The sequence below is a fragment of the Cervus canadensis genome, chromosome 2, assembly GCF_019320065.1.
Source record: "Cervus canadensis isolate Bull #8, Minnesota chromosome 2, ASM1932006v1, whole genome shotgun sequence".
Classification (NCBI taxonomy): Eukaryota; Metazoa; Chordata; class Mammalia; order Artiodactyla; family Cervidae; genus Cervus; species Cervus canadensis.
Window position 1 is genome coordinate 11,900,780 of NC_057387.1, and position 17,603 is coordinate 11,918,382.

Sequence of the window (17,603 nt, forward strand, 5' to 3'; positions counted from 1 at the left end):
TTGGCAACTAAGGCATCAGGAAATACAGTGCTCTAGAAGGGTATGGCAACAAGTATTGGCCAATACGTTCCAGTATTCTTGCCGGAGAACCCCCTGACAGAGAAGAGTTGGACATGACTGAAGCAACCCTGTGTGCATAGATGCAAGATTTTTTTTTTTTTTTTTTTTTTTTTGCCTATGGCAGCTCTGCCCCAGGGAGGTTTGCTCAGCTGCTTGTCCTGGGATCCTGGCAGCACCAAGTGTGTAGAGGACATGGACTGCCTCCACCACAGGAGTTATGGCCCTATCAGAGTCTGTTTTCAGGCTTATTGTAGCTGTCTATCAGAAGGCCTCTTTGACTGGTCTTTCTCCATAGCTCTGCCTGTTCAGGCACTTAGAGGGCTTCCTTGCCTGGGGTCCTTCTCTGTTGTTTGGTGTGTCTGACACATAGAGGGCCCCCCTTGACTGGGTTCCTACTCTGTAGATCAGTGCATCAGGCCCTTAAAGGGGCACCCTGGTTGGGGTCCTACTCTGTAGTTCAGTTCCTCAGGCATTTGATGGGCCAGCCTCTCTATTGTTTATGCTGGCATGTAGGAAGAGAAAGGGTATGGTGATGACTCCACCCCCTAAGTGTGACTCAGCAGTATAGCCTTGATTCCATGGCTGCCTGGCTTTCCTCCACAGGCATTTCCCACCACAATCTCCTCCCTCATATCCCCTCGATCCGTTTCTGCACAGTCAACAGCAGCCCTTGCCCTGGTATTGCTCCACAATCCCTACACTTCAGCTCCCAGCTACTGTGCCTTCCAGGGGACCTGTGTCCCTGTTTAGGGTATATATGGCTGTGGCAAGGACTGTCTGATTCTCATTCTATTTAGGCTGGCACAGATCAGCTGTTTCCTTCTCAGTCTTAAATGTTTCTCCTCTGACTAAGACATTGCCCCAGTGTGGGGATTGGACCCCTATTTCAGTTCTCCCATCTAAGAGGGCAGGTCCAGTCCTACTAACACTCCTGTCGTCCCCCCACCCCCACCCCCAGTTCCTTCATCCTACCGAATTTTGTGTGGTTCTACATATTCTTTTCTGCCGGTCAGGTATTCCTGTCCTCTCTCAGCTGGTGTTCTCCGTGCACTTCTGTGTCTGAAGGTGTATTTCTGATGTATCCGTGGAGAGAGATGTACTCCATGTCTGCCATCTTGTTCTCCCATGTTAGTCATGTTAGTAGCCCTAAAGAAAATAGTCTTATAAGTAGATTTGCTGGGTCAAAATTTAAGTGCATTTTCAATTTGGTCAATACTGCCAAATCTCCATTCAAGAAAGTGTCTCAAATATGCGTTCCCATCAAGAGCCTATCAAGGTGCCTGTTAATCCACAATTCCATCATAATTATCTGTGCTTTTATTAATCTTTTCCAATCTGATGAGTATTTTGTTTGTAAACAGTTAATCAGTAATGAGGAAGATAATATTTTTATATATTTATTGGCTATTTGAAGTTTCTAGTGGCTCATTGCCTTTTCACACTTTCCTGTTGGATATTTTTGTGCATTGAAAGCTGTTTGTGGATTCAGGTCATTAGCTTTGTCTGTCATACATGTTTTCAACCCATTTTCCTAGGTTGAGAACTGACTGTTATTATTTGTTTACATTATTTTTTGTTCATTTATAAATATGATGGTGATAGGGCCTTCTATTGACTTTTTGTTTTCCCCCAGTTCCAGTGTCTCGCCCTGTCCTCACCCTCAGGACCGCCAGGACCCAGGTTGTGGTGGGAGATGTATTAGAACTTCGCTGTGAGGCCCAGAGAGGCTCTCCCCAGATCCTGTACTGGTTTTATCACAATAATGTCACCCTGGAGACCAGCACGTCTCACTCTGGACAAGGAGTGTCCTTAAACCTGTTGCTGACTGCAGATCATTCTGGGACCTACTCCTGTAAGGCTGACAATGGCCTGGGTCCCCAGCACAGTGAGGCAGTGACACTTTCTGTCATGGGTAAGTTTTCCATGCCCAGGCTACAGGGCATGGAGGACAAAAAATGTTCTCCAAGGATGCTCTGTGTGCCCGCTCAATACTTGACCAGGGTGGTGCCTCTCAAGAACAGGTACACAAAGCTGGAAGCATTCCAAGTTGTTATTTTCAGAAGTGTTTCTGAGAGCATGTAATTTGGATGGGAAAGGAGAGCCAAAGAGGACCATTGAATTTAATGCTCATCAGTTAGTATCATCCATCCTGACCCCCAACCCTCGCATCAGCCACAGATATAATCTTCCCCACAAAGAGAAGAGCCATTTCCTGTGCCACATCTATACCTACTTAATCTCAAGAGTCCTGCTCCCCTTGGTTCATCCTCTCTCCCAGGCATCAGCTTCAGGGGTCAGGCAGTTCAAGACCACAAGCCTCTCCCTCTGGCTCATGCCTGGGGTCTCCCCCTCAGGGCTGACAGGGAGCAAAAGCAGCCTTATTGCCACCAGTGTCACCGGGGGGCTGCTCAGCATGATGGCCATTGCTGCCGTGGCAGTGCTGTTCTACTGCTGGCTCCTGAGAAAAGCAGGTGGGTGACTCCCTGGCTAACCTTCGCTTGAGTCCCTGTCCTTCCCATCTCTGCTCCTTTAGGCTCATGCTACCTTTGGAACCACCCCCAAGCTCTCAACAGCTCCTTTCTGCACAATTCAGCAGCTCCTACCTTCCCCTCTAGATCCTCCAGAATTTGTCTTCTTCAAATGCCAAGTTGCCAGAACAGCCCTTTTGGGTGGAAGTTACTTTTACAAGATGTATTTTATCCAACGCGACAAATTGCAGTGTATCTCCCTCTCTACCCTTGAAAGACTCCCAGGGGACAGGGATAGAAGAAGAAAAACTCTGAGAAGTAGGAGCAAGAACAGAAATCAAATGAAATTTTGATAACTTATTAATTTTATAAATGTATGGTACTTTCATAGTAGATAAGTCTCTTTTCCCACATCCAGTTATTGACCGTTTTTCTTCACAAACTCCAGGTTAAACAATTATGGATTGTGGGCTACCGTTTTGCATTATAACTATAAATTTCTGGAAGCCAGGATCAGTAGTTTTTGCCCAATCTGCCACCTCCATTGCAAATAACAAAGCAGGGTTCACATTTTAGGGACAGTGACTCCTGGCAGGTTCTAGATGAGCCTCCTATGAGCTCTGCTGATAGGAAGACTTGTGAAGTCTTCCTTTTCCTGGACTCAATGCTTCTCTGCTTTTCTTTCAGGAAGGAAGCCTACATTTGATTCCTCCAGGTAAGGCCTGACTGTATTCCCATATGGTTAATGAAATGCCCACTGGGTATAAAAATGAAATTGAATCTGGCTACTGCTAAGAACAGGGATTCCCTGGTGGCTCAGATGGTAAAGAATCTGCTCTCAATGTGGGAGACCTGGATTTTATCTCTGGATTGGGAAGAACCCCTGGAGAAGGAAATAGCTACCCTCTCCAGTATTCTTGCCTGGAGAATTTCAAGGACAGAGGAGCCTGACATGCTACAGTCCATGGGGTCTTAAAGAGTGGGACACGACTGAGGGACTAACACTTTTACTTTCACTGCTGAGAGCACAGTCACTGCTTCATGTCACTGAGATGGGTTATGTTAATTCCATGTTGCCACCTCCCTTGGGTTATCTAAAGGCAATTCCCCGGACTTTCTCACCCACCAATTTAGCTAAACAGACCTTTTTTTTTTTTTTCTTTCATGCCTGCATGCTCAGTCGCGTCTGACTCTTTGCAACCCCATGGACTGTAACCCTCCAGACTCCTCTGTCCATGGACTTCTCCAGGCAAGGATACTGTCATTTCCTTCTCCATATTTTTTTTTTCTTTCAGCAAGTAATTGCTTTTTATTTATAAACTTACATCCTTGGCCCACTGTTGCCTAGTTTGTATGAGTGATCACCATGACCACAGAATCCATCCATTTCCTAACATGCTCTAAGGTTAGTAAGCCTGGAAAGTTCTGATTAGGTCATGGCCAGCCCAGCCTAACCAATATCTGTTGTGATGACAGCCAAGAAGATGAAGTCACACAACTTGGCCATCCAGAGACACCTCTCTGCTAACAGGGGGTGGGGCCTGTGAAGGGGCTGCCACCTTGAATTCCCAAGGTTGACTTTAGGACCCACACCACAACTATTCCTGGGCAAGCTCATGGTAGCAACATCCAAACCACCCTGAGTTCCTCTGAGCCTTTCTAATTATGGGTTTCTCTGAGGTACCAATCTTTCTGAAAGTATAGACTTTGGAGCCAGGTTTGAATCTTGGTTCTTTCCTTTTCTAGTTACATAGTCTTCAGCAAGTCATCTGTTAGAACCTCAATTTTTCCCATCTATAAAATAGAGAAAAAAACAGAATCAATTTAATATTGCTATAGGTACTAGCACAGTGCTTGGTACATACCAGATACATACCATAAAGTCTGGATTAATATTATGATTTATAATTTAATAGTCCCTAACAATAGACTGTTTGTTATACACTCATCTATGTTTTCAGGCTTGGCAACTATCCTGTGATAAAGACTTGCTAACAGGGAATGATCCTTAGAACTACTTTTTTCAGGATTTCTGGGAAACATCAATGTTTCTATCTCATAGGAATCCTTCAGCCCCAGATCCCCAAGAGTCCACCTACCACAATGTACCAGGCTGGATAGAACTGCAACCAGTATACAGCAATGGTGAGGACTGAGGACCCTCCATTTGGGCAGGGACTCCAGGGTTGGTCTGGGAAGGGGTGGGACAGGAAATGAGGAAGGGGCAGTGCAGATGCTCAGAGGGCTCTGCTCCCTCTAGAGAATAAGCTATGACTGGGGGACAAAGAAGTAGCAAGACAAGGGGGCATGAATCTTAGAGTCCTCTCAAGTGTCAACTTCTCTCCAAGTAAATCCTAACAGAGGAGAAGTGGTGTACTCGGAAGTCTGGAGTGTGAAAAAGGAGAACAAAGTCACAGGTAAGACCCAAGGACCCTTGATTTTGGTGATTGATTGCTCTGTGTGACTCAGTCTCCACCCCTTCAGTAGGTCTGGGCTAACCAGACATAGAGATGCCCCTTGCGCTGGGTCACTGGACTTCTTGAGTTATGCCCACCTATATTCCTGTGATTAACCCAAGCTTATTGTGCAGAACTGCTTTCTCCATTCTCTATGGATGGCCTCAGCATCATCTGAGTAATGAAGCCACTGCCCTGGGCAGTCACTTAATTCCTCAGAGTTTCCATGTCCTGTCTGTGAAATGAGACAGGACTGTCTTCAATGCCTGTATCTATTTTTTACTGCTGCTGTGGCCAACAACCACAAGGGCTTAAACAATCAGTTCAGTTCAGTTCAATCGCTCAGTCATGTCTGACTCTTTGCAACCCCATGAATTGCAGCATGCCAGGCCTCCCTGTCCATCACCAACTCCTAGAGATTACTCAAACTCATGTCCATTGAGTCAGTGATGCCATCCAACCATCTCATCCTCTGTCGTCCCCCTTCTCCTCCTGCCCCCAATCCCTCCCAACATCAGGGTCTTTTTCCAATGGTCAACTCTTTGCATCAGGTGGCCAAAGTATTGAAATTTCAGCTTCAGCATCAGTCCTTCCAATGAACACCCAGGACTGATCTCCTTTAGGATGGGCTGGTTAGATCTCATTGCAGTCCAAAAGACTCTCAAGAGTCTTCTCACAGTTCAAAAGCATCAATTCTTCAGTGCTCGCTTTCTTCACAGTCCAACTCTCATATCCATACATGACCACTGAAAAAACCATAGCCGTGAATAGACAGACCTTTGTTGGCAAAATAATGTCTCTGCATTTTAATATGCTATCTAGGTGGGTCATAACTTTTCTTCCAAGGAGTAAACGTCTTTTAATTTCATGGCTGCAATTACCGTCTGCAGTGATTTTGGAGTCCCCCAAAATAAAGTCAGCCACTGTTTCCACTGTTTCCCCATCTATTTGCCATGAAGTGATAGGACCGGATGCCATGATCTTAGTTTTCTGAATGTTGAGCTTTACGCCAACTTTTTCACTCTCCTCTTTTGCTTTTATCAAGAGGCTTTTTAGTTCCTCTTCACTTTCTGCCATAATGGTGGTGTCATCTGCATATCTGAGGTTACTGATATTTCTCCCAGCAATTTTGATTCCAGCTTGTGCTTCTTCCAGCCCAGCATTTCTCATGATGTACGCCGCATAGAAGTTAAATAAGCAAGGTGACAATATATAGCCTTGACGTACTCCTTTTCTTATTTGGAACCGGTCTGTTGTTCCACATCCAGTTCTAACTGTTGCTCCCTGAGCTGCATACAGGTTTCTCAAGAGGCAGGTCAGGTGGTCTGGCATTCCCATCTCTTTCAGAATTTTCCACAGTTTATTGTGATCCACACAGTCGAAGGCTTTGGCATAGTCAATAAAGCAGAAATAGATGTTTTTCTGGAATTCTCTTGCTTTTTCAATGATCCAGCAGATGTTGGCAATTTGATCTCTGGCTCCTCTGCCTTTTCTAAAACCAGCTTGAACATCTGGAAGTTCATGGTTCATGTATTGTTGAAGCCTGGCTTGGAGAATTTTGAGCATTACTTTACTAGCATGTGATGTGAGTGCAATTGTGCAATAGTTTGAGCATTCTTTGGGATTGCCTTTCTCTGGGATTGGAATGAAAGGTGACATTTTCCAGTCCCGTGGCCACTGCTGAATTTTCCAAATTTGCTGGCATGTTGAGTGCAGCACTTCCACAGCATCATCTTTCAGGATTTGAAATAGCTCAACTGGAATTCCATCACCTCCACTAGATTTGTTCGTGGTGATGCTTTCCAAGGCCCACTTGACTTCACATTCCAGGATGTCTGGCTCTAGGTGAGTGATCACACCATCATGATTATCTGGGTCATGAAGGTCTTTTTTGTACAGTTCTTCTGTGTATTCTTGCCACCTCTTCTTAATATCTTCTGCTTCTGTTGTTAGGTCCATACCATTTCTGCCCTTTATCAAACCCATCTTTGCATGAAATGTTCCCTTGGTATCTCTAATTTTCTTGAAGAGATCTCTAATCTTTCCCATTCTGTTGTTTTCCTCTATTTCTTTACATTTATCACTGAGAAAAGCTTTTTTTTTTTTTTTTTCTGTCCTTGCTATTCTTTGGAACTCTGCATTCAAATGGGAATATCTTTCCTTTTCTCCTTTGCTTTTCACTTCTCTTCTTTTCACAGCTATTTGTAAGCCCTCCTCAGATAGCCGTTTTGCTTTTTTGCATTTCTTTTCCACGGGGATGGTCTTGATCCCTGTCTCCTGTACAATGTCATGAACCTCTGTCCATAGTTCATCAGGCACTCTATCAGATCTAGTCCCTTAAATCTATTTCTCACTTCCACTGTATAGTCATAAGGGATTTTATTTAGGTCGTACCTGAATGGTCTAGTGGTTTTCCCTACTTTCTTCAATTAATTCTGAATTTGGCAATAAGGAGTTCATGTTCTGAGCCATAGTCAGCTCCTGATCTTGTTTTTACTGACTGTGTAAAACTTCTCCATCTTTAGCTGCAAAGAATATAATCAATCTGATTTTGATGTTGACCATCTGGTGATGTCCATGTGTAGAGTCTTCTCTTGTGTTGTTGGAAGAGGGTGTTTGCTATTACGAATACATTCTCTTGGCAGAACTCTATTAGCCTTTGCCCTGCTTCATTCCATAATCCAAGGCCAAATTTACCTGTTACTCCAGGTGTTTCTTGACTTCCTATTTGGCAGGAGGAGAAGGGGACGACAGAGGATGAGATGGCTGGATGGCATCACAGACTTGATGGACATGTGTTTGAGTAAACTCCGTGAGTTTGTGATGGACAGGGAGGCCTGGCATGCTGCGATTCATGGGATCGCAGAGTAGGACACGACTGAGCAACTGAACTGTACTGAACTTTTGCATTCCAGTCCCCTATAATGAAAAGGACATCCTTTTTGGGTGTTAGTTCTAAAAGCTCTTGTAGGTCTTCATAGAACCATTCAACTTCAGCTTCTTCAGCATTACTGGCTGGGGCATAGCCTTAGATTACCATGATATTGAATGGTTTGCCTTGGAAAGGAACAGAGATCATTCTGTCATTTTTGAGATTGCATCCAAGTACTGCATTTTGGACTCTTTTGTTGACCATGATGACTACTCCATTTCTTCTAAGGGATTCCTGCCCACAGTAGGAGATATAACGGTCATCTGAGTTAAATTCTCCCATTCCAGTCTGTTTTAGTTCGCTGATTCCTAGAATGTCGACATTCACTCTTGCTATCTCCTGTTTGACCACTTCCGATTTGCTTTGATTCATAGACCTAACATTCTAGGTTCCTATGCAATATTGCTCTTTACAGCATAGGACCTTGCTTCTATCACCAGTCCCATCCACAACTGGGTATTGTTTTTGCTTTGGCTCCATCCCTTCATTCTTTCTGGAGTTACTTCTCCACTGATCTCCAGTAGCATATTGGGCACCTACAGACTTGGGGAGTTCCTCTTTCAGTATTCTATCATTTTGCCTTTTCATACTGTTCATGGGGTTCTCAAGGCAAGAATTCAGAAGTGGTTTGCCATTCCCTTTTCCAGTGGACCACATTCTGTCACACCTCTCCACCATGACCCGTCTGTCTTGGGTGGCCCCACATGGCATGGCTTAGTTTCATTGAGTTAGACAAGGCTGTGGTCCGTGCAATCAGATTGGCTAGTTTTCTGTGATTATGGTTTTAGTGTGTCTGCCCTCTGATGCCCTCTCACAACACCTACCCTTTTACTTGGGTTTCTCTTACCTTGGACATGGGGTATCTCTTCACGGCGGCTCCAGAGAAGCACAGCTGTTGCTCCTTATCTTGGACGAGGGGTATCTCCTCACCGCCATCCCTCCTGACCTTGAACATGGAGTAGCTCCTCTCGGCCCGCTGCAACCACGCAGCCACCACTCCTTGGATGGCTTAAACAATACTAGTTAATTATCTTAATGTGCTGTAAATCAGACACCTAACTCAGGTCTTACTGGGCTAAAATAAGTGTCCAAAGAGTTCCTTTCGGGAACCTCCAGGGAAGAATATATTTCCTTGCCTTTTCCAGCTTCTAAAGGATACCCCTTTCCATGGCTCATGGTTCCATCCCTCTGTCTTTAAAGCTAGCAATGTGGCATCTCTCTAACCATTCCTTCCATAGTCAGTGCTCCCTCTGATCACAGCTAGGAAAGGTTCTCAGGTTTTAAAGTTCTCCTTAAAATCCCACCTGGATAATCTAGGAAAATCCCTCCATTTCAAGGTCCTTAATCTTAATCACATCTTCAAAAATCCCTTTCTCCATCTAGGGTCATACATTCACAGGTTCTAGGGGTCAGGACATGGACATCTTTGTGGGAAACATTATTCAGCTAACCACACTCTCTCAGAGGGTTATTGTGAGGACCAGATGAGGAAGCAGATGTAGAGATGCTATAGCAGCAACAGAATCTGAGCACCTTTTATGATGAGTCTATGATGGTTGTCTGGCTGCGTCATTATTTCTCCCTCCTGGTAGACGGTCTGCAGTGAACAATCCCAGCCTGGCTTCTTCCTGCAGGCAAAAGAAAGAACAACCTTTGGGGCTATTCTAATTCTATTCTGAAAAAATCTGCCACATGATTTTAGCTATGCTGCTTCCCCACCCCCCCACCCCTTTTTTTCAATCCCTGTTATATAAAATCAAATGACAAATGAACTGTATTTTGTTCTTCTCTTGGTTCAGTGGCCTCTTGACCTCTAACATGAATGAATTCATTCACACTTATAATCCCCTTTGATGAAAGTATTTCTATTATCCCCACTTCGCAGATGAGGGAATGGAGGCAGAGACCTTAAATGACCAGCCTGAAGTCACAGAACAGTTTGTCTCCAGAATTCAAGTGTTGGGCCAAGCTCTGCTTCTCAGGACAGTTCCAGGGAGCCTTAGAATTCACTCCAAGCTAAAAGACAAAGTCCTGCTTGATGAATGCCATATTTCTTTCCACCTTTAAGAAAATATAGTAATAATAATAGCAGCTTCTAGTATTATATCAACATGTGTTGAGCAGTTCTTCTGTGCCTGGTACAGTTCTGAGTACTATAAATAAATGTTAAAATGTATATGCCCTAAATATATACATACATATTTATAGTTTGTTTGTTAATAGCCTTCAGAATTGGACCGTCACACTGGATTGCTCAATGTATAACAGATATTAGAAATCACACACACACACAACCCTATAGATAGATATTATTATTCCCATCATGCAGATGAGACAACTAAAGTGGGAGATACTGAGTGACTTGTCCAAGGCTGCAGAGGTGGTACTGGAGGTCAGTTTAGGTGGTCTGGATCTGGAATCTGCTCCAAGCCAGCTGCTTCTCCATAACATGCGTGCATGCTCAGTCATGTCTGACTCTTAGTGATTCCATGGTCTGTAACCCACCTGGCTTCTCTGTCCATGGGGTTCTCATGGCAAGAATACTGGAGTGGGTCGCCATTTCCTCCTCCAGGGGATCTTCCTGATCCAGGGATAGAACCCAAATCTACGTTTGCAGGTGGCTTCTTTACCACTGAACCACATGGGCAGACCCTCTTCATAACATCTATTATTAATCTATGATCAAAGCATAAGCAAGATAAAAGTAGAATTCTTCCTTTTGAGAGCCCCTGGGGGAGCTCCTCATGGGGAACAAAGAGTGTAGCGATGCTGCGGAGAGAGCTGGTGGAAGCTGTGAGGCTGAGAGTCTTAGTAAAGGTTCAGTGGCTGTGCAGGCCCCATGGAGAAGGCTGTGGCTGGGCTGATGGCTTGGGTACAAGTGGAGAATTGAGTTCACAGTTGAATGCTTCCCTTCTTTCCACAGCGGCCTCTGAACCAGAGCTTTTCAAGAACACGGTGAGTCCCAGGACCTGTGCACCCTCCCGTCTCAGGCCCACTGGTCTCCTGCCCTCACCTGTGTGCTCTTTCCCCCAGGATTCCTGTGTCATCTACGCCCAGGTGAAGGGCGCTTCCACCGCAGCCTCTAAGCCCCAGTTCTTGGATCCATTCACTCCTCACAGATGAGTCCACACAACTCCAGATTGTGTGGGAAGATTTAAGCCACCCCAGGCCACACCCAGCAGCCAGGGCCCCAAGTGCCCACACCTTCGTCTGAACAAAACACGGGGCCCCAAGGGACTCCTGTCTACTTCCAAATTGACAGCCTTGCCACGCATCCCAAGCAGCATATTGTTCCCAACCCAGGGCCCATGATGTTGCCTGGCTTCCTTATTGTGCTTGAGCTTCACACATATCCCCACTACTCCTCCATGAGGACGACACCTGAGCTCTGCCATGAATACAACCTGCCCTCAGTCAATGCTTTTCTCAGTTGCCATCAGTCTGGTATGGCTATGGTGGGCTCTGCCAAATGGGATAGCACACACCCATGGAGATGTGTACACTGGGTTTGTTATAGACCTCTCCATGGTGGGACTGCATTCCATACTCACCTGTCTGTCTGAAACTCTAAGCTCAGCATCTGGCACCAGGATAACTTCTCTCCTGCACATGTAACAATATCTACCTGTCCAAGTAAGTGGATTTCGCACACTAGGACCTCGATCCTTCCCATCCTGCCAGAAGGAACCCGGCACAGTCATGGCCAGGAGGACCAGAGATGCAGATAGGATACACATTGAAATATAGGAATGAATGGATATTCATAGAAATATTTGAATGAATGAATGAGCAAATGAGGAAGATATTATGGATCATTATGATGTATTCTTACCCTCAAACTGGCATCTGATACAGTGTGCTTCCTAGGAAATCCAAGAAATAGGAAATAAATTCAGAGAAGGAGTTTGGGTGAGGAGAAATCTGTTCAGAAAGCAAGAAGGCTTCTCAAACTTCAAAGTGCTTATGGGTCACCTGGGGATCGCATATTCACAGATTCTTTTTTTTTTTTTCACAGATTCTTATTCACATTTACAGATTCTTATTCATATTCACAGATTATTATTCAGTGGGCCTGGGTGGAGGCTAAGACCCTGTATCTATAACAAGCTCCCATGTAATGTTGATGCTTACTGATCCTACGAGTCTACTAATCCCGGGAGCCTACCAAGTACCCAGACCCTGTAGGTTTTGGCAGAGGTTCATGGAGAAGCAGTGAGGGCTCTGTCTGTCTATTGCCCAACTCCATGGGGGCCACTGATACAGCTCACATGATTCCTGCACTGTTCTTCCACCAGAACACCATCAGCTGTTATTACTAAAAGAACTTCTCTTCTACACGCTGGGATGCATCAGTCACCCTGGGTCCAGGAAAAAGTAACTGTCACTATCTTTGTTTCCTCACCTTGGGCCTCATATTTTTCCCATAAAGGGATTGAATACACTGTGAATAAATACACCCCTTAGTTTTCTCCATTCAAAGTTGATCTGTCTCACTTCTGAGCCATGGGATGTTTTGTTCCATTTTTATGATGCCCATCACACCTTATCTTGACCTCCACCCTCCAGTGGATTGTACAGAGGGAATCATTTCCAAGTCCCATTGCCTAAAATAAAACTCTTCTCAAGGAGTTTATGATCTTTCTCCGCCCAGTGCTGCCCACTTCCCTCCAGGCTTCCCACAATTGTTGTTCTCCACACCCTATTCTCAGTCACAGGGTGATCTTCCCCATTTTCTAATATAGACTCTTTGTACTTCCTCCATAGAAGGGCTTTTCTGTCACTTGCATATCATGGAATCCTGTTCATTCACAAGACCCAAGTCAAGTGTCAGCCCTTCCTAGGAGTGATCTGTCTTTGGGATCTTATAGCACTTTTGGGGGGGCAAGGGGGGCCACATTGTTTTTTTAACTGAATGATATTTGCTTCACAGAATTTTGTGGTTTTCTGTCATACATCAACAAGAATCAGTCATAGCTACATCCATCTTCCCTCCTTCCTGAACCTCCCTCCTATCTCCCTCCCCACCCCTTCCTTATGGATTGTCACAGAGCCCCTGTTTGAGTCCATATAATAGAGCCTATTATATGGAGTGAGGTAAGTCAGAAAGAGAAATATAAATATCATATACTGATGCACATACATGGAATCTAGAAAAATGGTACTGATGAATTTATTTTCAGGGCAGCAGTGGAGAAACAGACATAGAAAACAGACCTCAGGACACAGCGGGAGGGGAGGAGGGAGAGGGTGAGATGTATGGAGGGGGTAACATGGAAATTTATAATACCATATGTGAGACAGCCAATAGGGATTTGCCATACAACTTAGAGAACCCATAGCACTTTTATACAGTGAGGCTTGGAATCACTAATGGTTGATGTTTGGAGGGAACTTAGTTTAATCTAAACCACTTCTCTAACTTTGTGGTTGGAAGCTGAGAACCAGAGAGGAAGTGTAACTAGCTGAAAATTAAGCAACCAGTTAGTGGCAAAGCGCACACTAAACTAAACTAAACCCAGGAAAGTGCTCTTTCCTCTACATGGTTCCTCTGCTACAAAGACATGTGCATTTTTGAGTCATCAAGACTGAGTTCCTTAAAAGCAAAGCCCAGGCGGCCAGCATGGTGCCTGGTGTTCAACTGATGCTCCATGAATGGTTGTCAAATTGGATGTCTATCAAATCCCCTGACAAACAAACATCACCTCCACAAATTCATCTATAACCCAGAGAAGTGCATACATGTCCTTCAATCTCAGAGCTTTTATATATAAAATATATATATGTATATATAATATAAATATAATATATATAATATAAATATAATATATATAATATATATATAATCTCAGTAAAAATCACTGTTATGATATCCATCTATCAGTTTGAGATGAATGCTGTGTTTTGTTCAAAACCTAGGTGACCTGCAGGTATCTCAAACATGACATAAAACCCAGTCTGTTGTCGCCATGAAATCTGCTCTCCTTCCTGTGTTCTCTTTCTTCCTTCCTCCCCTCCTCTCTTCCTTTTCTTCCTTCTCTCCTTCCCTGTCTCTTCCTCCCCGCTCCTCCCTTTCCCTTCTCTTCCTCCCTTTCCCTTCTTCTTTTGCTTTTTCTTTGTCTCCTCTCTGCCCTCCTCTCTCTGTGTCTTCCATCTTCTTTTCCTAGTTGTAGATAGCACTCTAGTCACCCAAGACAGAAGATGCATAGCCATCTCTGAGTCTCTACAATGAATTGGTCACCCAAGCCAGTTCAGTCAACTTTCTTTCCTTGGACACACCACATAGCATGCAGGATCCTAGGCCCCCAATGAGGAATCAAATCCGGGGGCGGCCTGAAATAGAAGCACGGAGTCTTAATCACTGGACCACCATGGAATTCCTAGTCAATTTTATTTTTGAAATATCTCCCAAATCACATCTTCCTTTTCGTGTCCACCCCCACTGCCTTAGTACATGCCCTTGTCACCTACCACCAGGACTGCATAGTAGTCTCACAAGCACTTTCTCCACTTCCACATTCCCTCCTAGCACAACTACTCCCAACAGATGTGCCAGGAAGCCCTCCCAACAGAACTGTTAGTATGGTCTTTCTAAAATCCAGCTCTAGTTATTACTCTGCTTGAACTCCTTCAGTTATTCAGAGTTCAGGCTCCATCATGGGGCATAAGGCTCTTCCTGACCTAGATCCAACTTACATTTACAGCTCTATCTCCCAATATTTCCCTTAGCAGACAAGAACACATACCATGTATTCCTGCCACACAAACTTCTTTCCATTTCCTACACACACCACCTTCTTTAAAGTAGCCTTAACTTTCCCCCCTTTTTTGTTCTATCAGACTCACTCATCAAATGTCACCTCTCAGTGAGGCCTCATTTCTCTCAATGGGCTTCCATAACCTTTGGCATCTATGTTTCTTATACTTCTTACAAAAGTGTGTGTGTGTGTGTGTGTGTGTGTGTGTGTGTGTGTGTACTCCTCTCCCCAGACTATTTAAAGCCTGTCTAGAGTTGAGTATTACAGCTAGATCTAGTTTATAACCCTCCCATCATCCTCACATCAGCCCCAGAACACAACACAGGGCCTGGTGAATCATAGAGACTCAATTTACAGTGAATAAATGAATGTGCAACAGTATTGAATGCACTTTCCCTATTTTCTTCAGAATAACACCTAAAGCCTCAAAGCTGAGCTCAAAAGTTGATAGCAACTCACATGTGCTGCAGAGGAACTTTTGACACAATCCCACAGAATTGACTCGGAAGTGGCTGCATGACTCTTGAGCACCTCTCTGGCTTCTCACACCTCCTCTAGCAGCTTTTGGTCAGAGTTCTTGAAATGGGTGATGGGGGAGGAGATGGTGGTTGGTGAGGAGCAATGGGCATTTTACTTTCCCTCCCCACTCTAGCCAGGAGACGGTAGGACTCCTAGATAATGGCTTAAGGAAGGGAAGACTACCCCTCACCTCACCACTCAAGGAGAACTGTTGATCCTCCGGCAGAGAGAGAGAGCATTTAAGAGATCTTGACATGAGTGCCCTGGGGCTTGGGGATGTTAGAGAGCACACTTTATTTTCACTCTTGTAGTTTCCTCTCATGGGAAGAGAGTTCTATTAGCATCACACTTCTGGCCTCCAGTGATTTTAGAAGGAGAGCATAGTCCAGCCCTTTTGTCTTCTTTTTTCACAGCCAAGAGCTACCCACAGGATTGCATGTTCCTCTCTGTTCTAAATTCTAAAGGGTCTGCCTCTACAATGGGATACTGACGGTTTCACAGGCATAACCCTGACCTCAGTGTTTGGCACAGGAAGCTTCAAACCTTAAGAAGCAAAATAGAGAATTCAGGGAAGCCAAATGCACAGCAAGAGAAGAAGGCTTCTGTTCCAGGCAGGGAAGACAGCTCTATGCTTTGGTGGTGTTTACCAGATATAGACCATGTGGGTTTTTTACTGTGGTTTTGTTTTTATGACAATTTTTGGAGCTGAGTTGGCTTTCAGGGGCTGAACTCGAGAGAGGAGTTCTAAGCCTTAGACTGCGTTGTTTGGTGGCAGGTCACTAGAACTTGGGCAAAGTATTGACCAAGGCCTGTAGGGCTGGGAATGTGCACATTGACCATTAAGCTACGGTGAGCAAGTGCACAGGCTCTTCTGGTTGCAGTGGCCCCAGACATAGCTTGCACTATTCCTGTGGTTGTGAATTCAGGCAGCTGCTTCTGCTGGTCAAAGGTTCCAGTTCCTTCTGGCATTTGGGGGCACAACCTCTCTCATACACATGCCATGAACCTTTCCTTTATAGTCTAGGGCTTCCAATCAGGCTGAAGTGCAAATGTGCAGAGAAGTTGATTCTGATAATGGGATATTGGAAGCAATGGAAAGATTTTGCTCCTTTTCTCCTCTCCACAGTCCCCTGCCTAAATGCACCATTCAGAGATACAAAGCTTTATTTACATAACTTCTTTGAGGGCTCCCTGAGTGAACAAGCAATTGGTTTGTTGCAAAACTGTGGCAGGTTTGGGGTGCATGCATGCCAAACTGCTTCAGTTGTGTCCAATTCTTTCCCATCCTATGGACTGTAGCCAGCCAGGCCCCTCTGTTGATGGGAGTCTCCAGGCAAGAATACTAAAGTGGGTTGCCATGCCCTTCTCCAGGGGATCTTCCCAACCTGAGGATCAAACCTGTCTCTTAGGTCTCCTGCATTGGCAAGCAGGTTTTGTTTTTTAGTTTTTTTTTTTTAAACCACTAGCACCACCTGGAAATCCCAAGTTAGGGCTACACAATCTTAAATGTGTTCTTTCCCAGCCTCTCTCCTATCCCATTTCCCTCCTGCTTCCCTGAGATTATTCTCACCCACAGTGTGTTAGCTCATGAGCTTCTGCTTTAGGCTACCTCTAGATGAAAGTCAAGGGCCCAGCAAAGCTAGCAGCCTGGAAAAGGGGCTCATTTTTCCTTGAATTGAATGGTTTTTCTGAACAGCTATGGCTGTGGCCAAGATTCAGTCATAAAACAGAATATTTTCATTCAAGGCCTTTGGTGTATTGAAAGCCAGGGCAGTCTTTTCTGCTTTCAAAGCAATGGCAGCTGTTTATTTCCATGTGTGTCACAGAGCTTTGCAAGCTGTTCAACATTAGGGCCTTGCCAAGATAGGCAGGGCTGGGTCTGCTGGTGTAACTGCAGATTAGCGTTTTGACAAGGACACCAAACACTGGAGACATGAGCCTGAACTACAGCCCTGTGCTGCCTTACAGTGTACAAGGGAGGACGTTTGTCTCCATTACAGAACTTCAACTAATGCAAAGACAGAACAAGGGGAGCGTGTCCCTGGGAGCCAGGGTTTTAGGCCCAGCTGCAAATTCAGAGATGACAACAGCAAGAACAACTCAGGACTGAAGGAAAAGATCTGCTCGCTGTCTCTGATTTTGGGGCCACAGACCCAACACTGTTCACGCTCAGTGCGGCTCTGAGAAGGCGGTGCTACCAGGCTCTAAAAAGGAAATTTTAAAATTCTTCTGTGGAAAAGAAAGATGTCTCTTAGGTGAATTTCTACCCCTTTCCCAGGATGGTGAATTCATAGTTGCCGACAAACCTTAAGATTTCTTCCATTTTAGTTTTGTGGTAGGTCACAAATTATAGACTCTAAACTTTATAAAGATGTAATTCTGGTGAATCTTTTCCATCTACCCTCCGTGATTC

The 17,603-nt window shown here is 44.7% G+C and overlaps 1 protein-coding gene across 6 annotated transcripts in view; it reads left to right on the forward strand.

Moving 5' to 3' along the window:
• Nucleotides 1-12,389, forward strand: part of FCRL5 (Fc receptor like 5) — a 63,403-nt gene extending 51,014 nt beyond the window's left edge. For 5 of the 6 annotated variants that reach the window (XM_043452832.1, XM_043452836.1, XM_043452835.1 and 2 more), the window contains 7 exons: nt 1,694-1,972; nt 2,415-2,531; nt 3,216-3,243; nt 4,591-4,673; nt 4,877-4,945; nt 10,840-10,871; nt 10,950-12,389. In XM_043452832.1, the coding sequence (XP_043308767.1) occupies nt 1,694-1,972; nt 2,415-2,531; nt 3,216-3,243; nt 4,591-4,673; nt 4,877-4,945; nt 10,840-10,871; nt 10,950-11,039 (698 nt within the window). In that variant the 3' untranslated portion in view covers nt 11,040-12,389. The remainder of the gene's footprint in view (nt 1-1,693; nt 1,973-2,414; nt 2,532-3,215; nt 3,244-4,590; nt 4,674-4,876; nt 4,946-10,839; nt 10,872-10,949) is intronic. The other variant, XM_043452833.1, reaches the window with a different exon arrangement.
• Nucleotides 12,390-17,603: the final 5,214 nt, after the last annotated feature.